The 23,536-nt window shown below is 46.4% G+C and overlaps 8 protein-coding genes across 18 annotated transcripts in view; 2 read left to right on the forward strand and 6 right to left on the reverse strand.

Moving 5' to 3' along the window:
- The window catches only part of LOC136195853 (uncharacterized), a 30,507-nt gene extending 28,925 nt beyond the window's left edge, over positions 1-1,582 (reverse strand). Inside the window, exons 1-4 of the mRNA XM_065985328.1 lie at positions 1,482-1,582; positions 918-1,386; positions 332-566; positions 34-277 (exon numbers count right to left, since the gene is read on the reverse strand). Coding sequence (XP_065841400.1) covers positions 34-277; positions 332-566; positions 918-1,130 — 692 coding nt within the window. The 5' untranslated portion in view covers positions 1,131-1,386; positions 1,482-1,582. The remainder of the gene's footprint in view (positions 1-33; positions 278-331; positions 567-917; positions 1,387-1,481) is intronic.
- A 395-nt stretch (positions 1,583-1,977) lies between these two features.
- LOC136195855 (uncharacterized) lies at positions 1,978-6,852 on the reverse strand. The gene is made up of 21 exons (XM_065985336.1): positions 6,714-6,852; positions 6,418-6,655; positions 6,331-6,354; positions 6,206-6,271; positions 5,898-5,967; positions 5,693-5,835; positions 5,499-5,637; positions 5,143-5,438; positions 4,574-4,630; positions 4,440-4,515; positions 4,145-4,368; positions 4,027-4,090; positions 3,915-3,971; positions 3,775-3,843; positions 3,244-3,696; positions 2,978-3,162; positions 2,884-2,925; positions 2,689-2,814; positions 2,418-2,632; positions 2,314-2,354; positions 1,978-2,252 (listed from the first exon to the last, which is right to left on the reverse strand). The coding sequence occupies exons 2-21, from the start codon at positions 6,580-6,582 to the stop codon at positions 2,152-2,154; spliced, it is 2,613 nt and encodes an 870-aa protein (XP_065841408.1). The 5' UTR covers positions 6,583-6,655; positions 6,714-6,852; the 3' UTR covers positions 1,978-2,151.
- On the forward strand, positions 6,444-9,398 carry LOC136195863 (uncharacterized). Of its 2 annotated transcripts, XM_065985355.1 has the most exons (6): positions 6,444-6,600; positions 6,652-6,815; positions 6,869-7,003; positions 7,068-7,175; positions 7,235-7,954; positions 8,133-9,398. In XM_065985355.1, exons 5-6 carry the CDS (start codon positions 7,861-7,863, stop codon positions 9,251-9,253), a joined length of 1,215 nt encoding a protein of 404 aa, XP_065841427.1. In that variant the 5' UTR covers positions 6,444-6,600; positions 6,652-6,815; positions 6,869-7,003; positions 7,068-7,175; positions 7,235-7,860; the 3' UTR covers positions 9,254-9,398. The 2 variants fall into 2 exon arrangements, with proteins under 2 accessions (XP_065841427.1, XP_065841428.1); XM_065985356.1 differs by lacking the exon at positions 6,444-6,600 and having other exon boundaries at positions 6,644-6,815.
- On the reverse strand, positions 7,875-19,696 carry LOC136195859 (uncharacterized). 4 transcript variants are annotated; one of them, XR_010671984.1, is made up of 18 exons: positions 19,623-19,696; positions 13,189-13,324; positions 13,043-13,138; positions 12,935-12,991; positions 12,837-12,879; positions 12,625-12,679; positions 12,406-12,566; positions 12,136-12,306; positions 11,973-12,081; positions 11,675-11,911; positions 11,518-11,624; positions 11,321-11,412; positions 11,249-11,275; positions 11,130-11,200; positions 10,907-11,068; positions 10,630-10,837; positions 9,650-10,517; positions 7,875-9,510 (listed from the first exon to the last, which is right to left on the reverse strand). XR_010671984.1 is itself a non-coding variant. In XM_065985346.1 (15 exons), exons 2-15 carry the CDS (start codon positions 13,118-13,120, stop codon positions 10,660-10,662), a joined length of 1,548 nt encoding a protein of 515 aa, XP_065841418.1. In that variant the 5' UTR covers positions 13,121-13,138; positions 13,189-13,314; the 3' UTR covers positions 10,542-10,659. The 4 variants fall into 4 exon arrangements, 1 of the variants encoding a protein (XP_065841418.1); XR_010671983.1 differs by lacking the exon at positions 19,623-19,696 and having other exon boundaries at positions 13,043-13,126; positions 13,180-13,282; XR_010671985.1 differs by lacking the exon at positions 19,623-19,696 and having other exon boundaries at positions 13,215-13,256.
- Positions 9,761-10,506, forward strand: LOC136195864 (transmembrane emp24 domain-containing protein 7-like). The gene is made up of 2 exons (XM_065985357.1): positions 9,761-9,925; positions 9,980-10,506. The coding sequence occupies exons 1-2, from the start codon at positions 9,788-9,790 to the stop codon at positions 10,466-10,468; spliced, it is 627 nt and encodes a 208-aa protein (XP_065841429.1). The 5' UTR covers positions 9,761-9,787; the 3' UTR covers positions 10,469-10,506.
- Positions 13,368-16,207, reverse strand: LOC136195857 (uncharacterized). 3 transcript variants are annotated; one of them, XM_065985343.1, is made up of 15 exons: positions 16,107-16,207; positions 15,848-15,929; positions 15,735-15,791; positions 15,630-15,672; positions 15,403-15,457; positions 15,179-15,339; positions 14,861-15,031; positions 14,688-14,796; positions 14,408-14,632; positions 14,251-14,357; positions 14,071-14,162; positions 13,984-14,010; positions 13,860-13,930; positions 13,649-13,810; positions 13,368-13,587 (listed from the first exon to the last, which is right to left on the reverse strand). In XM_065985343.1, exons 2-15 carry the CDS (start codon positions 15,923-15,925, stop codon positions 13,407-13,409), a joined length of 1,539 nt encoding a protein of 512 aa, XP_065841415.1. In that variant the 5' UTR covers positions 15,926-15,929; positions 16,107-16,207; the 3' UTR covers positions 13,368-13,406. The 3 variants fall into 3 exon arrangements, with proteins under 3 accessions (XP_065841415.1, XP_065841414.1, XP_065841413.1); XM_065985342.1 differs by lacking the exon at positions 16,107-16,207 and having other exon boundaries at positions 14,071-14,159; positions 15,848-16,062; XM_065985341.1 differs by lacking the exon at positions 16,107-16,207 and having other exon boundaries at positions 15,848-16,062.
- Positions 16,196-18,554, reverse strand: LOC136196254 (uncharacterized). The gene is made up of 14 exons (XM_065985779.1): positions 18,412-18,554; positions 18,299-18,355; positions 18,171-18,213; positions 18,059-18,113; positions 17,826-17,996; positions 17,624-17,773; positions 17,417-17,542; positions 17,145-17,366; positions 16,989-17,095; positions 16,796-16,887; positions 16,710-16,736; positions 16,591-16,661; positions 16,379-16,540; positions 16,196-16,326 (listed from the first exon to the last, which is right to left on the reverse strand). The coding sequence occupies exons 1-14, from the start codon at positions 18,493-18,495 to the stop codon at positions 16,263-16,265; spliced, it is 1,431 nt and encodes a 476-aa protein (XP_065841851.1). The 5' UTR covers positions 18,496-18,554; the 3' UTR covers positions 16,196-16,262.
- On the reverse strand, positions 19,686-23,524 carry LOC136195860 (uncharacterized). Of its 5 annotated transcripts, none has more exons than XM_065985347.1 (20): positions 23,449-23,524; positions 23,321-23,395; positions 23,213-23,269; positions 23,116-23,158; positions 22,685-22,955; positions 22,506-22,629; positions 22,164-22,254; positions 22,051-22,107; positions 21,946-21,988; positions 21,719-21,773; positions 21,491-21,651; positions 21,183-21,353; positions 21,010-21,118; positions 20,722-20,946; positions 20,565-20,671; positions 20,385-20,476; positions 20,303-20,329; positions 20,178-20,248; positions 19,967-20,128; positions 19,686-19,905 (listed from the first exon to the last, which is right to left on the reverse strand). In XM_065985347.1, exons 7-20 carry the CDS (start codon positions 22,239-22,241, stop codon positions 19,725-19,727), a joined length of 1,539 nt encoding a protein of 512 aa, XP_065841419.1. In that variant the 5' UTR covers positions 22,242-22,254; positions 22,506-22,629; positions 22,685-22,955; positions 23,116-23,158; positions 23,213-23,269; positions 23,321-23,395; positions 23,449-23,524; the 3' UTR covers positions 19,686-19,724. The 5 variants fall into 5 exon arrangements, with proteins under 5 accessions (XP_065841419.1, XP_065841420.1, XP_065841422.1 ...); XM_065985348.1 differs by having other exon boundaries at positions 23,321-23,407; positions 23,484-23,511; XM_065985350.1 differs by lacking the exon at positions 23,449-23,524 and having other exon boundaries at positions 21,491-21,538; positions 21,596-21,651; positions 23,321-23,442.
- Positions 23,525-23,536: the final 12 nt, after the last annotated feature.

Here is a 23,536-nt window from a genome sequence, read left to right on the forward strand (position 1 = left end):
ACAATCCTTCGTGAGAACGCAATGTATGTGTACCTCTTGTCTTCCAGATGAACGAGATGTTGTCTTTCTTCTTCTCTTCCGCCTGGTTTCGTGTTCTCTTGCGAAAATTCGGCGTAGTCTTCGTGTCTGTGCGTCTTGACGATGCGAAATGCTCCCGGTTGCGTGCCGGGCGTGATCGAGAAGCGTCCGCGATGCGATCCGCTCTCGTCCGCGTCGTCCGATTCGTATTCGACTTCGTCGCTGATCGTCAAGTTGATGCTCAGCGCGGCGAGGATGCCTAGATGAGTAACGGTTCGTTATCCCCCGAAAGGAGCCCCACCGAACTTCCCACCTTTTTTCAGCGCCGTCGCCTCCGGATCGGTGTCGCTCGGATAATATACGGACCGAACAAGTCCTCGGCTGTCTTGAACGAAGAAGAAATCGTCGGCGAACAACTTTTCCAGTTGGCTGTCCACTTGTCCACGTTTGACGATGGCCAGGCCTTCGCTGACGACCTTGCGAGTATTCTTAACGTCCATTTCGACGAGCCACGACCCATCGTACTCTTCGACAACGGCGAGCGTGACCTAGCAAACGGGAAAAACGATCATGAACAGGGCCGGCGAAATTTTTTGCGCGGCAATGCGCGCTCTGCGCGCTAGACTCGAGGTATTGCCAATTACTGTATTGACACAAAAAAATTTTTCCGTGGAAGAAAACCATTTTTGGTGCAACGAGTTATCAAACATGCCAGAAGCCCACCGAAAGCTTAGAAACATTCTATTTTTAGCATTCGAACCGTCTAATGTTTCAAGAATTAATAAATTATTTAAAAAATTTTTGTCGCGCCTGATGTAGGCAAAAAATGACTATTTGAAGCGTAAGATGAAAAAAGAACTCAAAGCCTTAGTAGAAGCTAAAAAACTCCCCAGACTCACCGTAGCGGCCATCCCAAAGCCTCCGCTCTGGGTCGATCGAAACTCGACCTGCATCGTGTAGTCGTACTCGAGACATCGTGCCGAGACCGCGGAGTAGCTCAGCGTGATTGCGTCAGCGCCTTCGGCGAGCTCTTCTCGCGAATACGAACGATATCGCGCTTGGGCCGAGCACAGGACGACGGCGAGCAGTGTCAGGACTCGGCGGGTAACCATGGCGAGTTACGCACCCTTCAAAAACTGCAGGGCGTGGTGACGTCTAGTTCGTGTCGGAATGAAGGTGAGATCGAGGCAACGGTCTCTTGTAACTAGGGATGTTCCCTTCACTTCCCTAGTTGCAACAATTAGGGATGGCTCGCAACGTCCCGTGAAGCCACTTATTGATCAGACAGACCCTTTCACATAGGAGATGAAGGATCTCTTTTAAGCGTTACATGCTAATGCTTTGGCTTTAGCTAACTGGTACATCCTCCTAAAGAAAATTTACATTCAGCGCCAGGAAAACGGTATGCCTGCTACGTCGTACTAACTATTGATGCCACATGCAACATACGCACGCTATCAGACCTGGCTCGGTCGACGTTTCAATACCGACGGACGCGGTGGCGGGCGGTGGTGTCACGTATCGGGTCCACCTGTGTTCTCAATAGAGAACCTAAACAGAATGAATTTACATGTATCAGAGCACGATCCTTTTAAGTATGAGTACACGTTTAATTCATTAAATTTGCAACGTCACAAGCCGAATCGACCCCACAACGGCGACAGGTAATTATTTTAAAAATTAATCTCGGGTTAACAATACGGTCTGTGTATAAGTTTTAAATATCGTGCCTCTGATTAATTAATTAATTAATTAATTAATTATTAAACCGTTCACGAGCGAGGTCGGAAGCTATCAAATTTCGCGTCGAAAGGAGGCTAGGAGTCGTCGTCGTCGTCGTCGTCGTTTGAGTCATGTGATTCAGGTACTTCGTTATTGACGATTGCATCTCCTCCAGCGTCAGCGTCTGGGCTCATCTCTCCCGACTCGGGCGACGCGATATCCCACAACTCGCAGGAAGAGCTAAAATCGAGTTGGAGGTACATCGTCGGCTTCTTTTCTTCGAGAACTTTTCCCAGATCCTCGGCAAGAACGCTGAACGCCGGACGACGCTCGGGCTCGGCGCACCAACATTTCGACATCATGTCGTACCTTGAGGGAGAAAAGGTTTGTATTGAAAACGGAATCGAAGGCTCACAGTTCTTCCGAGCAATTGGCCGGACGCGGTAGACGCTCGCCGGCGAGTAGATGAGACGGAAGATCCTTCGTCGAAACGGCGGAATAGGGAAAACTGCCTATAATTCAAAATAAAAAGAAATTCACACGAACGCACTTGAAAAAAACTTCCACTCGCACCTAGAGTGCATATTTCCCACATGACGACCCCAAAAGACCACCTAGAAAATATGACGTCATAAAAAGATTCTTCCTTTCTTTATTTAATCTCTTTTTGTACGTACACGTCGCTTTGTTCGGTGAAGACGCGATCGGCGATCGCTTCGACGGACATCCATCGGAGGGGAAGACGTCGCGTCGTCTTCTGCGGATATATGCCGTCCTGGTGGACGGCTCTCGCCAGGCCGAAGTCGGACACTTTGAGTAGCTTGTCGGCGACGACGAGAACGTTACGGCAGGCCAAGTCTCGATGAACGAGACCCTTTGCCGAGAGATATTCCTACGTCACGAGTGTCTATATAGACGTATAGGATTAAATACATATTTATCTCTCACCATTCCCGACGCAATTTGCCAAGTGAACGACAATAGATCAAGAGAGGTGAATTCGACTTCATCTTGCTTCACTTTGCCTGGCACGTTCACGTAAGGATGCGTAGGTCGACGCATGGGCACGAAAGCCTAACGCAAAAAAAGAAAACCAAACTACTGAAATTCTCGTCCGTTGCAGTGCACAAAGAGTAAACGTGCCTTGTTGTCACACGCTAACGATTGCTTTCGTTTCTCCGACCACTGTAATACAAATACATATGAATATATATTGCAGTACGTTGAGTCTTCTTACGCGGCCTCTTCCTTTTATGAGATAATTGTATAGGTCGCCGTGCGAACAGTATTCGATGATCAGGCAAACGGGATGGCTTCTCGTCATGCAACCGATCATGCTCACTATGTGCTCGTGCTGTCCAATGCGTTTCATCAACTTAATTTCCTCCAATAATTCCAACTGATCCTCGTAGGTCCCGTTTTCTGAAAACGAGAAAAATAATTTAATTATTAAAATAAAGTTTTAAAATTAATTAATTAAAAAATAAATAATGCTAAACGTACCTTTGAGCATTTTACAAGCGACCAATGTCCTGATCTTTCGGAGGCTGCTGCTTCGACGCCTCGTCGACGGATCTCGTCTCGTGCTCATATTGAGTCGTTTCTGCGTCATGGGCGGCGTCTCCGATCCGTGATTCACTTCGCCTCGAAGCACGACGCCGAAGAAACCCTCGCCCATCACGTCGAGCAGTCGCACGTCCCGCGGCTCGATTTCCCACTCGTCGGGCGGCTCGAACGACGACGGCAAGGCGACGATCGGCGGACGATAGTTAGACAATTGCATTCGGGTCTCCGACGCCATCGAGTAGCGTCGCTTCGCGCGACGAACGTAGGTGACGGCGTAAGTGACGGCGATAGTGACGATGAGAGCGACGACGAGAACGGAGACGCCGACGGAGACGACGATCACCAGAGGAAAGTCCGCACTTGTGGCGTCGTCAAAAGCACGGTCATTTTCTATAAGAAAAGAAAAAGTGAGAGAGTACAGAAAGCCTAAAGGCCGTGTGTAGGATGTATGCTACTACTGTATGAGACCTGGCTTGGTCGGTGTTTTGGCGGTGTAGCCGTCACTTGTTGGCATCGTCTGAGTACTTGATGGAGAACCTAAAGAGAGGCAGTGGCTTTATAGCATATAGAGCCCACGCCAACCACTAATCGTATATAACACGCTATACCTGTCTCCGTTGTAGGATCAACTTCAGCTGGCGACGTTGCCTCCGGTGGAGGAGGACCTAAACCGGAGAGACCATAGTCAAATAAACCAAAGATATAATATCTATTGATTACAGGTGCTGTTCTTCGCGTCCCTAAGTATCAACAGCAAACGCTTGGTCGGATCTCTCACAGAGAACTATATCATATAATATAAAGGCACTCTGCTTTTAAAAAGTGGTAGGGACGCTACCGTCACGGTGATGCGAGTGCAGAGCGGCTGCCAGGACCAGTGGAGATTTTCGGTTGTTCTCACTGTCGTCTCGCTAAAACTTGAAGAGAGGCCGTCGCTGATTCGGAGAACCATGTCTCGTCGTATTTTGAATTTGATCTCGAGAGGAACCAGGCCACGTTCAATCCGACTCTCGAGAAACTTGAGAGAATAGGAAAAACGGTTGCAGCGAGCGCTTCCGGTGTCTGCAAAAACGAGCGAGCACCATTTATTTATCTAGATTTAATTAAATAATCTAAAATATAGGTTTTCTTACGCGGAACGTGCAACGTCACAGCAGAATCGTCTTGTCGGTCAACGACAAACGTCTCGTTCTCCACCAACGCGTGCATCTAATAGGAAATAATTAATTGGTCAATATTAATTAAAACATTCATTTTGCCTACGCACTTCCACCGTTAAAATACAACTGGGCCGCAGATCGTCCAGCCAAAATTCAGTAACATTCTAAGAGTAAAATCAGAGTCCACCACGATAATACTTAACAGGGTTCTGCCCAGAAATTTATAAGTGTGGGAAGAGGGTCTATTATGCTGGAAGCAATACCCCAAGAAAAATTTTATAGAGGCGTGATTACTTCACTTTAGTTAGAAAAGGCGTCACTCGCCATTTTTTTAGCCTTTGCAGTAACTAAGGCAAGCAACGGCCGATTCTCCAAAACAGTAATTAGACGTTTGGAGAAACTGAGTTTTTTACTCGTCGGTAAACTGTAAAGAGCAGTTCTTTTTGTCTATGAAGTCTAAAGGTTTGGGTAAAGGACTTTTATGCTCGTGGATTGGGTGAAGGGTCCCCCTTTGAGGGAACAAAGCTTAGAGATTCGTCGTTTGACCACTAGAAGCTCAAAAAATGCGTTTTCTCATGTAGAGAACTTCAGACATAACGTTCTAGTAGTACGGGTCGGCAAAAGGCGAGAACCCAATGCGGGCAGAACCCTGCAGTAATAATTAATTAATTTATACCTGAGGTACCGGATACCATCGATCCAAAAAGTTAAAGCAATTCGCCTTCGCTTTCGCCTTCGCGTGCAGCATCCAGCAAACGTCTCCGCTCGTCGTCGTCGCCGGTCTCGTGACGTTCCACGCGATTCGTCGACGCGCTCGCATGTCGGAGCAATCGTCGTCGTTCCACTCGAACGCCGATCGACCCTGAACGTCGTCGATCACATCGACTCGCATGGAATGGGAGAAGTCGCGACATCGATCGGGAATGCAATCATCCTTTGAGCGACATCTCGTCTTCCACGTTTTCAAACACTCTATATAGATATTATATAGACATGTATATGTGGGGTCAAGTGTAAAGGAACTCTGAGCACTTGTTCTATAGGGATCCTTAGTCGTCACATATTGGCCTCTATGTCCCTGCCGATGAAACGGACCTATTCGAAAGAAATAACTCGTGTTGCATTTTAGGTAGCCGTTGTCCACTAGCTCGTCCAAGTTCATAGACTTTCCCTAATAAACGCCAATAATAATAATAGAAAACCAATTCGATTAATTATTTTTTTACGTTCAGTCCAAACAGTGGATGCCAATTGCTCTCGTTGGATACGGCGTAGAGTAGCGTGTAAAAGACGTGATCGTCGTTGCTGTCCCAAAGCAGGAACGATCCGTTCACTTCCACGAACGTCATGACAAGAACATTGTCTGGAACTGAAGAGAGAGAGACAATAATAAGAGGGGAGCGTGTTAAATAAAGAGGTTGGAACTCTTACTCGGCGAAAGCCTTCCAAGATCTCGACACGATTCCGTGCAATCTTTCTCGAAGTACTTGCTATCATTGGCCTGTAATAAGGATGCAAAAATTTAAAAAAATTGGACCACGCCTCCTAAATGTAGGGGTCGCGTGAGCTTAATTAATATATGTATTTCAGTTATTATTATTAGCAAATTTTCGTCAAACTGTGGTTGGGGAGGGGCGTGAGTGCGTTCTGACAATAACCGAGGCGTGAGAACTCGTGCCTAAGGCGTGACACTTGGGGGGTCTACACCCTAGCTGCCTTCTGAGAACTAAAGGCCTCACCACGCAAGTTTCCATACAGAAACTTCTGTTGCGAAAGATTCGCGGGCTTTCGCAGAGACTCAGGCACTTGGAGAAGAAAATCGCCTTGCACAAAGACGTCATCTTGCGTACGGTCGCAGACATACCTGACGCCTCATTGGCTGTTTTTGCTACGATATAGAAGAAACGGTCGTTGCTCGTACGTGCGGGCGCCGATACTGACTGCAACGTACCATATACTTGCGTTTGGTGCAGTGTCCGACGCACAGCGTTTCGTTTTCGGCTTTTCTGACGGCTTCGCTGTACGATTCGATCGACGAGACGGCGAAAACCGCGACGACGGCTATAAGAATAGCGATTGAAAGGTAGACGAGGCGCTGCGGAGAAGCACAGCGCATTGTCGGATCGATAACGAGGTTGCAACTGAGCGCAAACTCAATTAGCGCCAGTCGAAAAGTTCTTTTTAGCGTGCTAGAGCGGAAAAGGAAAACCCTGCGGTATTAGATATGCCTCGACTCTATGCCAGTACCCTGCTCCTATTCTGCAACGCGACTGGTCTTCTACTTGTCTTGATCGCGACAACGGCGCGCGCCACTTCTCGCGTCAAATTGGCTTCCCCAGACGAAGGGAGGTAGGGAAGCGTTCAGAATTTCATAGTGAGGGAGTCGTAAGGACCTCCCATAGATACTCGTACAAGTGCTGCACTCGCCTTCTGTCGCGAACGACTATAGAGGAGAGCGAGAGTGTCGCCAGGTGTTCGAACCACGCCTGCATCAAGATCAATTTGCATCGGTATTTAGCGGGAGACGACTGCTGCTGGTAAACGGCCTTGTTATTGGCGCGCACGCATCGCGTGACGTCATTAATTAATTCCGCGTTTTAGGTCCGAGAACGTCGTTCAGAACAGAACGGTGTATGAGTACGTGGCGAACGACACGTGCGACGAGGAAGCGAACGTCGTCAATCTTCCAGCTAAATTTGAATTTCCCACGTAACCGCAGACCAACGTGGAGGAGAGGGCGTTACTAATATTGGGTCTCAATTTGACAGAAATGACACTACGAAGACGACGTACCCTAATCTGATTGAGTGCAGATGGGTTTGGCAGTTTGGCGAGAAGACGCGCGTGGAGCTGAAGTTCGACAGGTTTTCGCTGGAAGACGATCGCATCGATCAGTGCATGGACGACGATTGCTGTCTAAATGACTACGTCGAAGTGACGTTTACGAAAGGGAAGAATCGCGAGTCGCGTTTGCGCAGATACTGTGGTGAGGATTTACCACCGATTCAAAAACGAGACAAAGTGCGGCGAGTCGAGGTGCGGGTTGTGACGGATGGTAGCGACGCAAAATCGGGGTTCAGCGGTATGCTGAAAAAAATTTGACGACTAGCAGACTGTAGTATTTTTACTCTAAGAAAGAAACCTCATAGACTTTTAGCAAATATTTTGTAAATCACGCGAATGGTTTAGTCACGCCCACGAAACAAACCGACTCGTAGGTGGAAGAGGGAGAAGGAGCCCACTAATCTGAGGTCTAGAGGAGGGAGGAGCGGCCTGGCCTTGACCCGAGGCCCCCTGCCCGCCCGCCGCCCGGAGGCTGGCGGAGCGTGCGCAGCAGAATGCGTGACATCCGACGTCCTCATCTGCACGTTTCCGTCCTGCCCTGCTTTCGAGCATGACGTCGTTAACCGAAACGGTCCTGTCGGAATATAGCGGCAGCAGCAGCGTGCTAGAAGTAGGCAGCAGCAGGCCAGAAGTAGCCAGCAAAGGTACGAAATATGTTGGAGTTGTGCTCGCGAGAGACGTACGCAACGCAGGAGTCTGCGAGAATAAATTTCCTCTATGTTTGTCGCACGAGTTTAGTTTTTAGTTAGCGCCCCAGTCACGTGGCAAAAGGGGGGCCGCGATGCAAATTTTTCGTGGGGGTGACGCCAAATTTGATTTCAGATTCAGGACTTCCTTCCACTGCAGCAACGTTGCTTCGTCGCATGCAAAATACCAACTACGAATTTTACGCCAGGAAATTCACCTCAAGGTCCTCCCTCACCGAGATCTCGTTCTCAAGTATGACTCGTGCTCTGATGGCTTTGGAGCCGAAATTCACGCAATCGTGCTGGGCGTTCGATTCGTCCGACGGCGCTGGTCTCTTCTCGTTCGGAAAGGAAAATAATCATCCTAAGGCGTTCAAAAGGCTGTCTGATTTTATCGAGGAAAATGCGGAAAAGCCAATCGCGTTGCCTGAGTCGACGACAGGAGAATTCGCCGTGCATCATTTTCTCGCCAAGAGCGTCATTCAACCCCTATGCGGCTCCTGCTGTCTCTCCAAGCATGATCACGAAAAGGCAGCGAAGGAGAAAAAGCGCTATAGCGGTCTCGTCTTGAAGCAGCTGGGAATGGGCGACGAAAATCACACGTGGCACGGATCGTTGGACATGATGTCAAAAGTCAACACGGAGCCTTTTAGCGATCACGCTAGTAGTACACCTGTCGCGGTCGAGAGAGATACGGAGACTCTCGCCGAAAGCGACGAGGGTTTTCGAAAGCCGACGAACGGCTTGCCACAGGTGACGGCACAGACGATCGTTTACTCTCTGATTCATCATCGACGTTATCCTCGCGAAAACCCCCTGGTGCCCGGTATACTATTCTCCGAGACGTCGTTCACTGTCGTCATGTACGACTGCGTCGACGACGTTCTGCTGCAGCTTAGCGATAGCGTCGAGTTGATCAATCCGGGACGAGTTTTCAATGCGGCGTCCGTCGCCTTTCTTTGGACTGTTCTTCACCACGGCATGTTTTTGAATTGGCCGGAGAAGACGGGCGACGACGGGTGCGCGACGGAAAATTGTGAAAGCGGGTTTTTGAAGTGGGCCGATTATCATCAGCTGAGGCATCACTATGAAAATCTGTCCGGCTATCACAAGACGTTTGGAGCTCAACGATCGCGCGGCGATTATCCTGCTACGGTCATCGTCCCGCTACGTGGTATGAAATTTCGAAAGAGATGGTCGTCGGAATCGTCGCGAGATGACGAAGAGTCGCCAAAGAAGAACAAGCCAGACGAATGAAGATCTTGTCACCGTAGTGTTTGTCTGTGGGACCCTTCCTCCTTGAGTGTATATGTGATTACTTTTTTGTGTTTGAGCCACGCCCACATACGAGGTGTACTGTACGATTCTCCAGAGCAGCGTGAGCGCGGTTACCAAAGCCGCTCTAAGGCAGGGAAAAGCCTCGAAAGTTGAGAGGAACGACCTTTTGCGTCGAGGGGAATACGATCGAGCGAAGGAGGCGTAGACTTGTAGGCGTCGTGTCTCTGCTGTCCGTTCTACGATAGAAAAAAAACGGTCGCTGATACTGTACTTCAAAGGGAGGGGGCAGTAACTTTGCGCTCTAGAACGTTTTATGACCACTGAACATAAGCAGGGCTTGCAGGAGCTCTTAGCGCAAAACGACTTGGCTTTTACCGTAACAAGATTTCATAACATCGCGACGGTCCGCCGTTGCAGTACACGACAGCTGAAAACAGTGAAAAGGCAGAAATGTCCGAGCTCCTTTGTTGTGCAGCGGCGCGCGTTACGTTGGCTCACGTGGCACGCCGAAAAATGGTTCCTTTTCTACTCGTTCTCGCGCTAGTCGGCACCGCGACGGCGGTCGAACTCACCTTCGAACTTCGCCAGCACGACAAGATGTGCTTCCACGAAGAACTGAAAATGGACGTCGCGGCGACGCTCGAATTCCAGGTAAAAACTCTCTCTCTCTCTCGAATCGTCGACGAATCGTTCCTTCCGAACCAGGTCATCTACGGCGGCCAATTCGACGTCGACATGATCCTCCGGGGTCCCGACGACAACGAGATCTATTCGACTCAGAAAAAGCAATACGACTCGCACACGTTTTCGGCGACGAAAGCGGGCGTCTACTCGTTCTGCTTCAGCAACGAATTCTCAACCTTCGCTCACAAGACCGTCTATTTCGATTTCTACGTCGAAAGTCAAGAGGACGCGATTCGCGACGCGATGGCAGGCGAAGGCGTGGGCGGGGCCGATCATACGGTCACTCAACTCGAATCGTCGCTATTGACGATACACGATAACCTGAAGGTGATTAACGACTATCAGACGCACTTTCGTCTGCGCGAAGCGCAAGGCCGAGCGATCATCGAGCACGTCTGGGAACGCGTTACCTATTGGTCGATCGGCGAGACTTTTCTTATCGTGTTTGTCGGATTCGGACAGGTTTTCGTTCTTCGTCGATTTTTTGCCGAGAAACGGTCGAGTATTTAGGACGCGCTTCGGATAATAAATAGTAGATGTGTCCTCTTCGTACCTCGCTCTATATAAACATATATAAGTATAATCAGATAGAGAAAATGATATAGGATTCGTATCTTAGACGAGATAACGGCACTATAGAGTCACTCACTATTTTTCCCTTGGGCACTTACTTTTCCTTTATAGACTGATTATTATTATTATTATTCTTTCTGCTTCTGTAAACTGTTTGGGAGATTTGTCGAGAGAAGGAGCGCCGCGAGATAGGCAATCGAGAAAAAATAGAATGCCAAATGGTAGTCGAAGGGAAATCCAACGCGCGTCGCACCGCGGTCGATGCTCCACGCGAAGAGAGAGCCTCCGAACGACGGGGCTAGCATTCTAGAGTACACCAACGTTAATAATAATGAGACAGGAGGGAGGGAGGGAGGGAGGGGACAATGAGCGTACCTTGCAATACTGGATAGTGCAACGGCGAGACCGTTGACGGTACCAACGTGCTGCTTCGGCACCGAATTGTTGATGAATAGAAACACCATGATGAAAACGGCGCCCATGCAGAATCTTGTTATAGTAAAACTGATAAAAAGAGCTGGCAATAAGACGACATCTCTATATAACGGTTGCAATAATAATTGAGGTCGGGCGTGGTAATTAATTAAAGTGGACTTGCCTTTCTATGGAAGAAAATACGGGTTGGATTGCACTGAAAAAAGCACAGCCAATGCACGTTAAATAAAACGTCTAAATTTTTCAGTGAGAAAATACAACGCACTCCAAGCGATATCTTACCTTCAGAGAACCCAATTTTTCCTCCAGCTACAAAGCAGACATGAGTCGTGCTTCTTTTACAGAATTACTTACTCTGTGAATGAAGAAAATTTGAAGAGGAACCTGCACCAGCGATAAAACCGCCAGAGAAATGCCGATCTTTTTTTCAGTGAAGCCAGTTCCTCCTAGAAAAACAAGGATTATCAATCAGTATAGGCAAAGAGATTAATAGACAATAAATGATGCCAAAATTACTTAATAAAGGATATCAAACCTAAACGGAAACAAACCTCTGTAAGGCTTCGTTGCCATCCACAAGCTAGCTAACTCTTCAAAACCAACTGCAGAAAAGCAAAGAAAAAAGTAGATAGCAACAGACATTCTGGCTTCTGATATCCTAGAACAGTTAGCACATCATCCCTGATAGCCGCTCACATTTCCTCTTACTTCAGTATACTCCACCAGGTCGAATTTTTTATTGCAGCCAAACAAGCCTGTCTCGCCCGCGTTACATTGTTACAAAATCGACGTAAAAACGACAACACTGGCTCCGGCCTCGTGTCGTTTTCCGTACACACTTCCGTCTTCTCCTTATGAACTGAGCCATAGTCATCAGTGTCCTTACTACTCCCTATACGATGAAGGACGATGCTCTCTTCCTCCGCATCATTGTATGAAGAGCTCCTGTACACATAATCAAAAACACTTATTGCGCAAATAGACAAAGCTGTCGTTCTTCACGCACCTTTTTCTCAGTGTTTCAGGTAGAAAAAAGTACACGACCACGACACCAATCAGAACGAGAAAAGAAGTGACGGCAGATGGCAGAAAATAAGGAAAGGTTCGAAGAAACCCTTAATCAGCCGAATCACTCGTAAATTTTCGCACGCGCAAGCTGCTCGACTTACCTCCAGAAAACGTACTAGGAAACTGCTGAACAGGCTCAGCAAGGAGGCCACCGAGGGCTGGCCCAATCATAAGACCGACTCCCCAGGCAACGGCGACGTACGTGATTCCTTTCGCCTGGTTTGAATCATCGGAAACGTCGGCTATAGCCGCCTTAGACGCACCAAGCACTCCTAATAGAAATAATTGCTTCACTTGTGATAGTCACATGGGGTTTCAGATCGGGGGGCCTCATGCATGCCTCAAGAGTCAAAGATTGATCGGCGTTTTACCGTTGCTTGCTCCGCCTAGTGTTCTCATCACTAATGCCCATGGAAGGCCCGTGTGAGTATTCGTGAATCCGAACAGAAAGGTGAAGACTGCCAGAGTAGTTCCACTTGAAAGGATTGTAAGTCGACGACTTTTCTTATCCGCGAGAAGCCCCCAGAAATAGCTAAAACAACAAGAAATCAATCTGTACATATCGCACCTTCTCCCCATGCACTGCGCACCTTCCCACGAACTGACCAACAAAGTATGCCGAGGCCACAAGCCCAGCGTAGTATCCTAAGAGAAGCAAAGAGGCTTGAATTTTAATTCTGTCTTATACCGAAACTTAGCATGTAGCTAAGCCGTTTCGATTGGGGACCTGTTCCGACTCTGAGGTGTGAGTATGTGTGTGCAACAAAAACGGGTAGGTGACTCACTCACTCGTTCACTGTACCTGTGTCTTCTGACTGTACAAACTCTCCGTCGACTCTAAATTTCTACGCACAAAAAAAACGTTTTCCAAGCGAATGTCTTTTTTCCAATAGCACTTACTCTGACCATCCATGGCAGGTAAGGAAAGACCATAGAAATCGTTGACGATGTTGTCACCTATAGAAAGACACTTAGGTACGTTTACTCGGCTGAGCCGTAGTCGCGAACCAAAATTGCAAAAGAGACTAGAACTACTCGCCAGTTGACAGGCGTCGGTTCAGAGCCGACTTTCGGTGGGCTCCCCATATGCTCCTTCAGAAAACGCTAAAAGGAGAATGTATGAGAAGGAGGCAGATTGTTCAAACCTTTGCAACCGGGCTCGTCTTTCGCAGTCAATTACAAGCGCCACAGCAGTGCCGTTCTAGGTGCCAACAATCTACCGGATCTATACGGGAGGTGCATACTTCCGGGTACCGTAATCATCGCGGCATGTACAATGAGACAGATAACCTTTACTCTAAGAGCACGTAAGCCTATATATGCACGAATCGACTTGAGCTTTATCGGCGGCAGCCGAGCATTGATATTCTGATTATTCTCTTTTCTGCTTCTGTAGACTGTTCGGTAGATTTACCGACAGAAGCAGCGATACGAGATACACGAGTGAGAATAAATAAAATGCGAAGTGGTAATCGAGAGGAAATCCTATGTGCTTCGCACCTTCGTCGATGCTCCACGCGAACAGAGAGGTTCCAAAGGACGGAGCTAGCATACTAGAAACAGTGCGAACGTGTCTATTCATAATGAGACATGCAGGGAGCAACCGCGGCGTACCTTGCGATACTGGATAGCGAAGTGGCGAGACCGTTGACGGCACCGACATGCTGCTTCGGCACCGAATTGTTGATGAAAAGAGACACCATGATGAGAAGAGCGCCCATGCAGAACTCTGTTAGAGTGAAACTGATAAAAATAGCTGGCAATTGGAAGAAATCCCTAATAGTGCAATACTACTAATAAGGTTGAACTGCTGCAATTGACTTGCCTTTCTATAGAAGAAAAAACGGGATTGATTGCAGCGATAAGAGCAGATCCGATGCAAGCTAGATGAAATGTCTGCATTTTCAAAAATAAGTGAAAAATGCAGTGCTTTGCAAGAAACATTTTACCTTCAAACCGCCTAATTTTTTCTCAAGCTAAAGTGAATTATCGATATATACAGTATATAATCGCTCTTCTTTGCTAATATCAATTACTCTGTGAAAAAAGAAAATTTGAAGAGGAATCTGCACCAGCGCTAGAACCGATTGAAAGACGCCGATTTTTCTTTCGGTGAAGCTAGTCCCTCCTCATCAAAAAACAGAAATCTCAGTCACGCAGTATAAATTTGCATGGACAAAGGAGATATGGGAACAATAAATAGCGTCGATACCAACCTCTGTAAGTCTTAGTTGCCATCCACAAGATCGTTAACTCCTCCCAACCAACTAAACAGAAGGCAACAAGAAAGTAGAGGAAAACGGCCATTCTGGCTTCGTATATCCTAGAACAGTTGTCACATTTATCATCCTAATAGCACGATTTTTTGCTTACTTTAGTATACTCCACCAGGTCGAATTTTTCATTGCAGAAAAAGAAGCGTGTCTCGCTCGTCTTCCGATGTCGCAAAGTCGGCGTAAACACGACACTGGCTCCGACTCGTTTTCTGTACGAACTTCCGTCTTCTCCATGTGGACTGAACCGTAGTCTTCGGCGCCTTTACTCTTTATACGATTAAGGACAATGGTCTCTTTCTCCGCTTCATTGTACTGAGAGCTCCTATATCGTGAGAGAAGCATGCAAAAATATACGGCGCACGTCGTTTTCCGGGCACCTTTTTTTCGAAGTTTCAGGCAGAAAACAATATACGACAACGACGCCGATCAGAAGGAGGGAAGCGGATACAGCGGATGGCAGAAAATATGGAAAGGTTCGAAGAAATCCTAGAGCACCGCCACCGGAAGCACACTTTAATATTTTATTTCGTTCGCAAGTTGCTCAACTTACTCCAAGAGAACGTATTAGGATACTGTCGAACAGGATCGGCAAGGATGCCACCGAGAGCCGGACCAATCATAAACCCAACTCCCCAGGCGACGGCGACGACTGTTATTCCTTTGGCCTGGTTTGAATCGTCGGAAACGTCAGCAATAGCCGCCTTGGACACAGCGAGTACTCCTAAACGAAATAAATTGCCTCAGGTGATCCAATGAGATAATATTGTAGGGAAGAAATTTATAAATAGTCTCATTGAACTTAATACGGAACATAACTAAACGCAGTTGAATACTGGGAAAGCAACGGCCTAATTTATGCACCCTTTACCGTTGCTTGCTCCGCTTAGGGCCCTCATCACCAGTGCCCATGGAAGGCCTGTGTACGTATTCGTGAATCCAAACATAAAGGTGAAGACTGCCAGAGCTGTTGCACTTAGAAGTATCGCCAGTCGACGACTTTTCTTATCCGCTAGAAGCCCCCAGAAATAGCTAAATATCACAACAAGAAATAGGTCTCTATTTATTGACGCATCCCTCTATTTAAATACTCACCTTCCCACAAATTGACCAACGAAGTACGCAGAGGCTATAAGCCCAGTATAGTATCCTAAAAAAGTAAGAGTTGCTCACGTTCGAGACAGTTCCTATATAGAGACTAAGCTACGCGCGAAGAGTTTCTCTCTTTAGAAACTAAACAAAAAAACGTACCGGTATGTGCGCGTGATACAATTTTTCATCTCAACAGAAAAAGATGGACTATATATATATTCTCACTGTACCTTTGTCTTCTGACTGCACAAATTCTCCGTCAATCCTAAATTTCTACGCGCAAAAAGAGAAACGGCTTGAATTCAAGAGGACCTTGTCTCTCCTTTAGCACTTACTCTGACCATCCATGGCAGGTAAGGAAAGGAGACGGAAATCGTTGATGTTGTTGCTGCCTATAGAAAAGTATACAAATAGCTAGCACGTTTACTCTGCCCGGCCGTTAACAAACCACAATCGCGAAGGAGACTAGAACTACGCGCCAGTTGACAGGCGTTGGTTCAGTGTCAGCTTTCGACTGGCTCTTCATATCTCTACACGTTGATTTCAACAAATAGAATAAATATTTATGAAAGTGAGGATGCCAATGATATAACGTCATCGCGACGTGTCACCATGAAGCTCCTCTACCCCTTCGTGACGAAAACCTCCTCTATTTTTATTTATAAACGCGAAGCCCCGAAATTATGTAATTTAAAGATATCTAAAACCTGATGATGTTTGTTTCGAAAACGTTCGTCCAATGACATTATTCTCGCATTTGTTTCTGTAAACTGTTCGGCAGATAGACGGCCAGAAGCAGCGCTAAAAGATAAATAATAGAAAAGAGGTAAAACACCAAGTGATAATCAAAAGGAAAGCCTATGTCAATCGTTCCGCGGCTGATGCACCAAGCAAAAAATCGAGCCTCCAAACGTAGGAGCGAAAGACCTAAAAAGAAGAGTTAAAAAATGAAACTACACTAAGTACGATTAGCGCGTGCCTCGTCAGAGCCGTTAGAGAAATAGAGAGACCGTTAATGGATCCGACCTGACGTTTCGGTACCGAATTATTGATCAGGATAGATATCATAGCGAATCCGACCCCAATGAAAAGTCGCATCGGAAAGAGAACGATGACGAGAATAGTCCACAACAGAACGACACTAAGAAGACTGGTCAATCACAAAAGGGAGATAAAAAATAGCATGATTGCCTTTCTATAGAGGGTATGGCCGACAGAAGGGCGACGGAGCAAACGCAGACAACGCAGCACACGTAGAACGTCTAAACCTCGAACTCGGTCAAACGCGTGCGACGCATGAGATACGTTACCGTTAGAGGGCCCAGCTTTCTTTCCACCTAAATTAATTAGGTGTACATGCAATGGATTCTCGACGGGGCGAGCGTCACAATCTCACTTTGTACGTAAATGGTATTTGAACGGGAACCAAAAACACAGACATGACTGCTTGGCATATGCCGATTTCTTTCTCGCTGAAACCGAGACCACCTAGAAATATATACACTACTACTACTACTATTTTTTTCGATGCGAATCATCTCATTCACTTTAGCAAAGCCTAAATAGGGTAACGTCTATAACCCCTTTACCTCGAAACGGCTTTGTAGCCATCCACAAGCTCGTCAGCTCGCTGAAACCGATCACGGAAAAAGAGTAGACGCAGTACGTCGCAACTGCCAACCTCGCTTCCTTCACTCTGTCATACAAACTCCCCAGAAATAATCTATACTTTTCATTCGATTCACCTTAGCAATGCAATAACGGTCGCTTTGAGTTTCTTCACCGCATTCGCGCTGGCTCTTCTTGCTCGCTTTCCCAAGTTCATGAACCGCGTCCACACGCCGTTTTTCGCCGAAACGAGAACGACAGGCTCCGTCTCAGGGTCATCGGCAACGCTCTCGCGAGTCACTTCATTTGTGTCCATGACAACCAAGGCGACATCGTCGTCCTTCTTTGCGCTCAGATCTCTAAAAGCAATGTCACTCCGCTTATTTACACAACCTACTTTTCAATGTACCGTTTCTTCTTCTTCTTCTTCCTCTTTGACGTTTCCGGAAGAAAAAAGAAGACGATCGCAACGCCGATTAGATTGAGAAACGCGACCAGAGCGCTCGGCAAGAAATAGGGAAACGTTTCGAGGAGCCTTTCATTAATTAATTAAAAAATATTTTCTCGTCTATATGCATCTAACAAACGCGTACCCTTAGGAAAATGACCGGGGTACTGGCGGACGGGCTCCGCCAAAAGTCCTCCGATAGCCGAACCAAATATATGAGACCAACGCCCCACGAAGCCGAGACAAACGACATCCCTTTCGCTTGATTCGTATCGTCCGAAATGTCGGCGACAGTCGCCTTGCAAATGCCCAAGATCCCTTACACGTCAATGATATTATCAATACTTAATTCTCTAATTCTATTAGATACCTATACTCACCCTCGCTCGCACCGCTCAGTATTCGCGTTACCATTGCCCACGCTAGACCGGTTTGCGTGTTGGTGAAGGCGAACGTGAACGTGAACGACGACAATAGAGTCCCGCTGAGTAGAATCGACCATCGACGACCCTTCGTATCAGAGAGAGTTCCCCAAAAGTAGCTTTCTTTTTTGAAAAAAAAATCGAACTTAACTACCGTATCTTGAAGAAAAAAAAGGACTACCTGCCCACAAATCGTCCAATGAAGAACGCAGAGGCGACAAGACCAGCGTAGTATCCTAGAAGAAAATCTTGGACGTTGGGCTAAATATAAAGAACGTTATGTGCATATGTGCCTGCGTCTTCTTCTTGCACGAATTCTCCGTCGCGTTTAAATTTCTGCGAAAGACGATTGTGGGATCATGGGGAGAGAAATGATTTATTTATTTATTTATTTATTTATTTATTTATGACGTCGTCTCACCCTAACCAGCCAAGGCAAGAATGGAAACACCACGGAAATGGTCGAAGCGCTGGCTACCTATAAGGCACAAGGAATCTTCAGTCTTCTCTCCACGCGATGGGTCTCTCTCTCACCATAATTGTGAACGATACGAGAACGACTAGCCAATTGACTGGTGTTGGCTTGGATATAGAAGTTTCCTTAGGCGATGCATCCATTCGGTGTCTCCGCGAGCTGCTAGAGGTCTGGAACGCGCAGAAACTTTGCGAGAAACTTCGACTGCAGTAGCGAGCGTGCGCTAGAACCTACAAACTTTATTGTTTTTTTATTGGTCACAGGCTCCTTTATTTTTTTGCAACTTTTGGTGTTGATATATTCGTGAAGTAGCAGCTACCTAAATCATTCAATCAGTCGAAGAGCATTAATTAATTAGCGATTTTTTGCTTGTCATCAACGCAGAAACGTTGATAAAGCACAGAAGTACAGAAAAAAATGATTTGGTGTACACACAAAACGCAAATTAGCAAAAACAATAAATAATAAGCATTCTCAAGCGCAATAGTCGCTCAGCCACGATCGGAATTCGCGTCGAAACTCATCTTCCACTCCAGAAAGTCCTCTCTAAACTGAGCAACTAGAAATAGAAACAAAATCGACTCAGAAACGACAAAACGCCGAGCAGTAAACTAACCCAAATCAGGAGTGATTGTGGTATTCGTTGGAAGTTCTGTAAACGGAAGACTGACCGTTGGAGAGGGCGTCACGGTAAGCTTTTCTGTAGTCGGAGGAATAGTTGTCACCCCTGGAGATGGACTGGTAGTAGAACCTTCTGTTGTTATTACATCGTCATCAGTTGTTAGTGAAACTGTAGGCTCTTTTGTATTTGGAGGAATTGTTGTCACCCCTGGAGGTGAACTGGTAGTAGAACTTTCACATCGTTATCAGTTGTTAGTAAAACAGTAGGCTCCTTCGTAGTTGGAGGAATTGCTGTCACCCCTGGAGGTGGATTTGTAGTAGAACCTGCAGTAGTCGGAGGATTTGTCGTCACTCCAGGAGTAGTGGAACCATCTATTATTATACCAGGATTAGTCGTTACTTGAGCAGTAGGCGCATTCGTAGTTGGAGGATTCGTCGTCACTCCAGGAGGTGGATTAGTAGTAGACTCATCTATTATTACTATCTCATCAGTCGTCAGTGGCTCCTGCGTAGTTGGAGGATTCGTCGTCACTCCAGAAGGGGGATTAGTAGTAGACTCATTTATTATTACTATCTCATCAGTCGTCAGTGGCTCCGGCGTAGTTGGAGGATTCGTCGTCATCGCGGCATGTACAATCAGACAGAAGACTGAGCTTAGACGCAGATACCCTTTACACTAAGAGCACGTAAGCCTATATGTGCACGAATCGACTTGAGCTTTATCGGCGGCAGCCGAGCATTGATATTCTGATTATTCTCTTTTCTGCTTCTGTAGACTGTTCGGTAGATTTACCGACAGAAGCAGCGATGCGAGATACACGAGTGAGAATAAATAAAATGCGAAGTGGTAATCGAGGGGAAATCCTATGTGCTTCGCACCTTCGTCGATGCTCCACGCGAACAGAGAGGTTCCAAAGGACGGAGCTAGCATTCTAGAAACAGTGCGAACGTGTCTATTCATAATGAGATATGCAGGGAGCAACCGCGGCGTACCTAGCGATACTGGATAGTGAAATGGCGAGACCGTTGACGGCACCGACGTGCTGCTTCGGCACCGAATTGTTGATGAAAAGAAACACCATGATGAGAAGAGCGCCCAGGCAGAACTCTGCTAGAGTGAAACAGATAAAAATAGCTGGCAATTGGAAGAAATCCCTAATAGTGCAATAATACTAATAAGGTTGAACTGCTGCAATTGACTTGCCTTTTTATAGAAGAAAAAACGGGATTGATTGCAGTGATAAAAGCAGATCCGATGCAAGCTAGATGAAATGTCTGCATTTTCAAAAACAAGTGAAAAAATGCAGTGCTTTGCAAGAAACATTTTACCTTCAGACCGCCTAATTTTTTCTCAAGCTAAAGTGAATTATTGATATATATATAATCGCGTTTCTTTGCTACAATCAATTACTCTGTGAAAAAAGAAAATTTGAAGAGGAATCTGCACAAGCGCTAGAACCGATAGAAAGACGCCGATTTTTCTATCGGTGAAGTCAGTCCCTCCTCATCAAAAAACAGAAATCTCAGTCACGCAGTATAAATTTGCATGGGCAAAGGAGATATGGGAACAATAAATAGCGTCGATACCAACCTCTGTAAGTCTTAGTTGCCATCCACAAGATCGTTAACTCCTCCCAACCAACTAAACAGAAGCCAACAAGAAAGTAGAGGAAAACGGCCATTCTGGCTTCGTATATCCTAGAACAGTTGTCACATTTATCATCCTAATAGCACGATTTTATGCTTACTTTAGTATACTCCACCAGGTCGAATTTTTCATTGCAGAAAAACAAGCGTGTCTCGCTCGTCTTCCGATGTCGCAAAGTCGGCGTAAACACGACACTGGCTCCGACTCGTTTTCCGTACGAACTTCCGTCTTCTCCATGTGAACTGAACCGTAGTCTTCAGCGCCTTTACTCTTTATACGATTAAGGACAATGGTCTCTTTCTCCGCTTCATTGTACGGAGAGCTCCTATATTGTGAGAGAAACATGCATGCAAAAAAATTAATACGGCGCTCGTCGTTCTCCGGGCACCTTTTTTTCGAAGTTTCAGGCAGAAAACAATATACGACAACGACGCAGATCAGAAGGAGGGAAGCGGTTACAGCGGATGGCAGAAAATATGGAAAAGTTCGAAGAAATCCTATAGCACCGCCACCAGAAGCACACTTTAATACTTTCTTTCGTTCGCGAGTTGCTCAACTTACTCCAAGAGAACGCATTAGGATACTGTCGAACAGGCTCGGCAAGGATGCCACCGAGAGCCGGACCAATCCTAAACCCAAATCCCCAGGCGACGGTGACGACTGTTATTCCTTTGGCCTGGTTTGAATCGTCGGAAACGTCAGCTATAGCCGCCTTGGACACAGCGACTACTCCTAAACGAAATAAATTGCCTCAGGTGATCCAATGAGATAATATTATAGGGAAGAAATTTACAAATACCGTAGTCTCATTGAACTTAATTCGGAACATAACTAAATGCAATAGCGGGCCTAATTTATGCTCCTTTCACCGTTGCTTGCTCCGCTTAGTGCCCTCATCACCAGCGCCCACGGAAGGCCTGTGTACGTATTCGTGAATCCAAACAGAAAGGTGAAGACTGCCAGAGCTGTTGCACTTAGAAGTATCGCCAGTCGACGACTTTTCTTATCCGCTAGAAGCCCCCAGAAATAGCTAAACATCACAAAAAGAAATGCATGTATGTCTGTATTTATATTGACGCACCCCTCCAAATACTCACCTTCCCACAAATTGACCAACGAAGTACGCAGAGGCTATAAGCCCAGTATAGTATCCTAAAAAAGTAAGAGTTGCTCACGTTCGAGACAGTTCCTATATAGAGACTAAGCTACGCGCGAAGAGTTTCTCTCTTTAGAAACTAAACAAAAAAACGTACCGGATGTGCGCGTGATACAATTTTTATCTCAACAGAAAAAGATGGACTATATATATATATTCTCACTGTACCTTTGTCTTCTGACTGCACAAATTCTCCGTCAACTCTAAATTTCTACGCGCAAAAAGAGAAACGGCTTGAATTCAAGACGACCTTGTCTCTCCTTTAGCACTTACTCTGACCATCCATGGCAGGTAAGGAAAGGCGACAGAAGTCGTTGATGTTGTTGCTGCCTATAGAAAAGTATACAGATAGCTAGCACGTTTACTCTGCCCGGCCGTTAACGAACCACAATCGCGAAGGAGACTAGAACTACGCGCCAGTTGACAGGCGTTGGTTCAGTGTCAGCTTTCGACTGGCTCTTCATATCTCCACACGCGCTGATTTCAACAAATAGAATAAATATTTATGAAAGTCAGGATGCCAATGATACAACGTCATCGCGACGCGTAGCCACGAAGCTCCTCTACCACTTCGTGACGAAAACCTCGTCTATTTTTATTTATAAACGCGGAGCCCCACAAAAACGCCAAAAAATTATGTATTTAATGATATCTAAAACCTGATGATGTTTGTTCCAATGACATTATTCTCGCTTTTGTTTCTGACACTAATTACGATTAGCACCTACCTCGTCAGAGCCCGTTAGAGAAATAGAGAGACCGTTGATGGATCCGATCTGACGTTTCGGTATCAAATTATTGATCACGAAAAGTCGCATCGAAAAGAGAACGATAACCCTGAACAAAACGACACTAGGACGGGAGCACGATCACCAATAACTCTTTTTTATATTTTAATTCTACTCACCCTCGCTCGCACCGCTCAGTATTCGCGTTACCCATTGCCCATGGAAGGCCCGTGTGAGTATTTGTGAATCCAAACAGAAAGGTGAAGACTGCCAGAGTAGTTCCACTTGAAAGGATTGTAAGTCGACGACTTTTCTTATCCGCGAGAAGCCCCCAGAAATAGCTAGAACCAGAAGAAATCAATCTGCACATATCGTACCTTCTCCCCACTGCGCGCCTTCCCACGAACTGACCAACAAAGTATGCCGAGGCCACAAGCCCAGCGTAGTATCCTAAGAGAAGCAAAGAGGCTTGAATTTTAATTCTGTCTTATACCGAAACTTAGCATGTAGCTAAGCCGTTTAGATTGGGAACCTGTTCCGACTCTGAAGTGTGAGTATGTGTGCGCAACGAAAATGGTAGGTGACTCACTCACTCACTCGTTCACTGTACCTGTGTCTTCTGACTGTACAAACTCTCCGTCGACTCTAAATTTCTACGCGCAAAAAAAAGTTTTCCAAGCGAATGTCTTTTTTCCAATAGCACTTACTCTGACCATCCATGGCAGGTAAGGAAAGACCATAGAAATCGTCGACGCTGTTGTCACCTATAGAAAGACACTTAGGTACGTTTACTCGGCTGAGCCGTAGTCGCGAACCAAAATTGCAAAAGAGACTAGAACTACTCGCCAGTTGACAGGCGTCGGTTCAGAGCCGACTTTCGGTAGATGCTCCTTCAGAAAACCCTAAAATGAGAATGTATGAGAAGGAGGCAGACTGTTCAAACCTTTGCAATCGGGCTCGTCTTTCGCAGTCAATTACAAGCGCCACAGCAGTGCCGTTCTAGGTGCCAACGATCTACCGGATCTATACGG

Source organism: Oscarella lobularis, chromosome 15 (genome assembly GCF_947507565.1).
Source record: "Oscarella lobularis chromosome 15, ooOscLobu1.1, whole genome shotgun sequence".
NCBI classification, from domain to species: Eukaryota; Metazoa; Porifera; class Homoscleromorpha; order Homosclerophorida; family Oscarellidae; genus Oscarella; species Oscarella lobularis.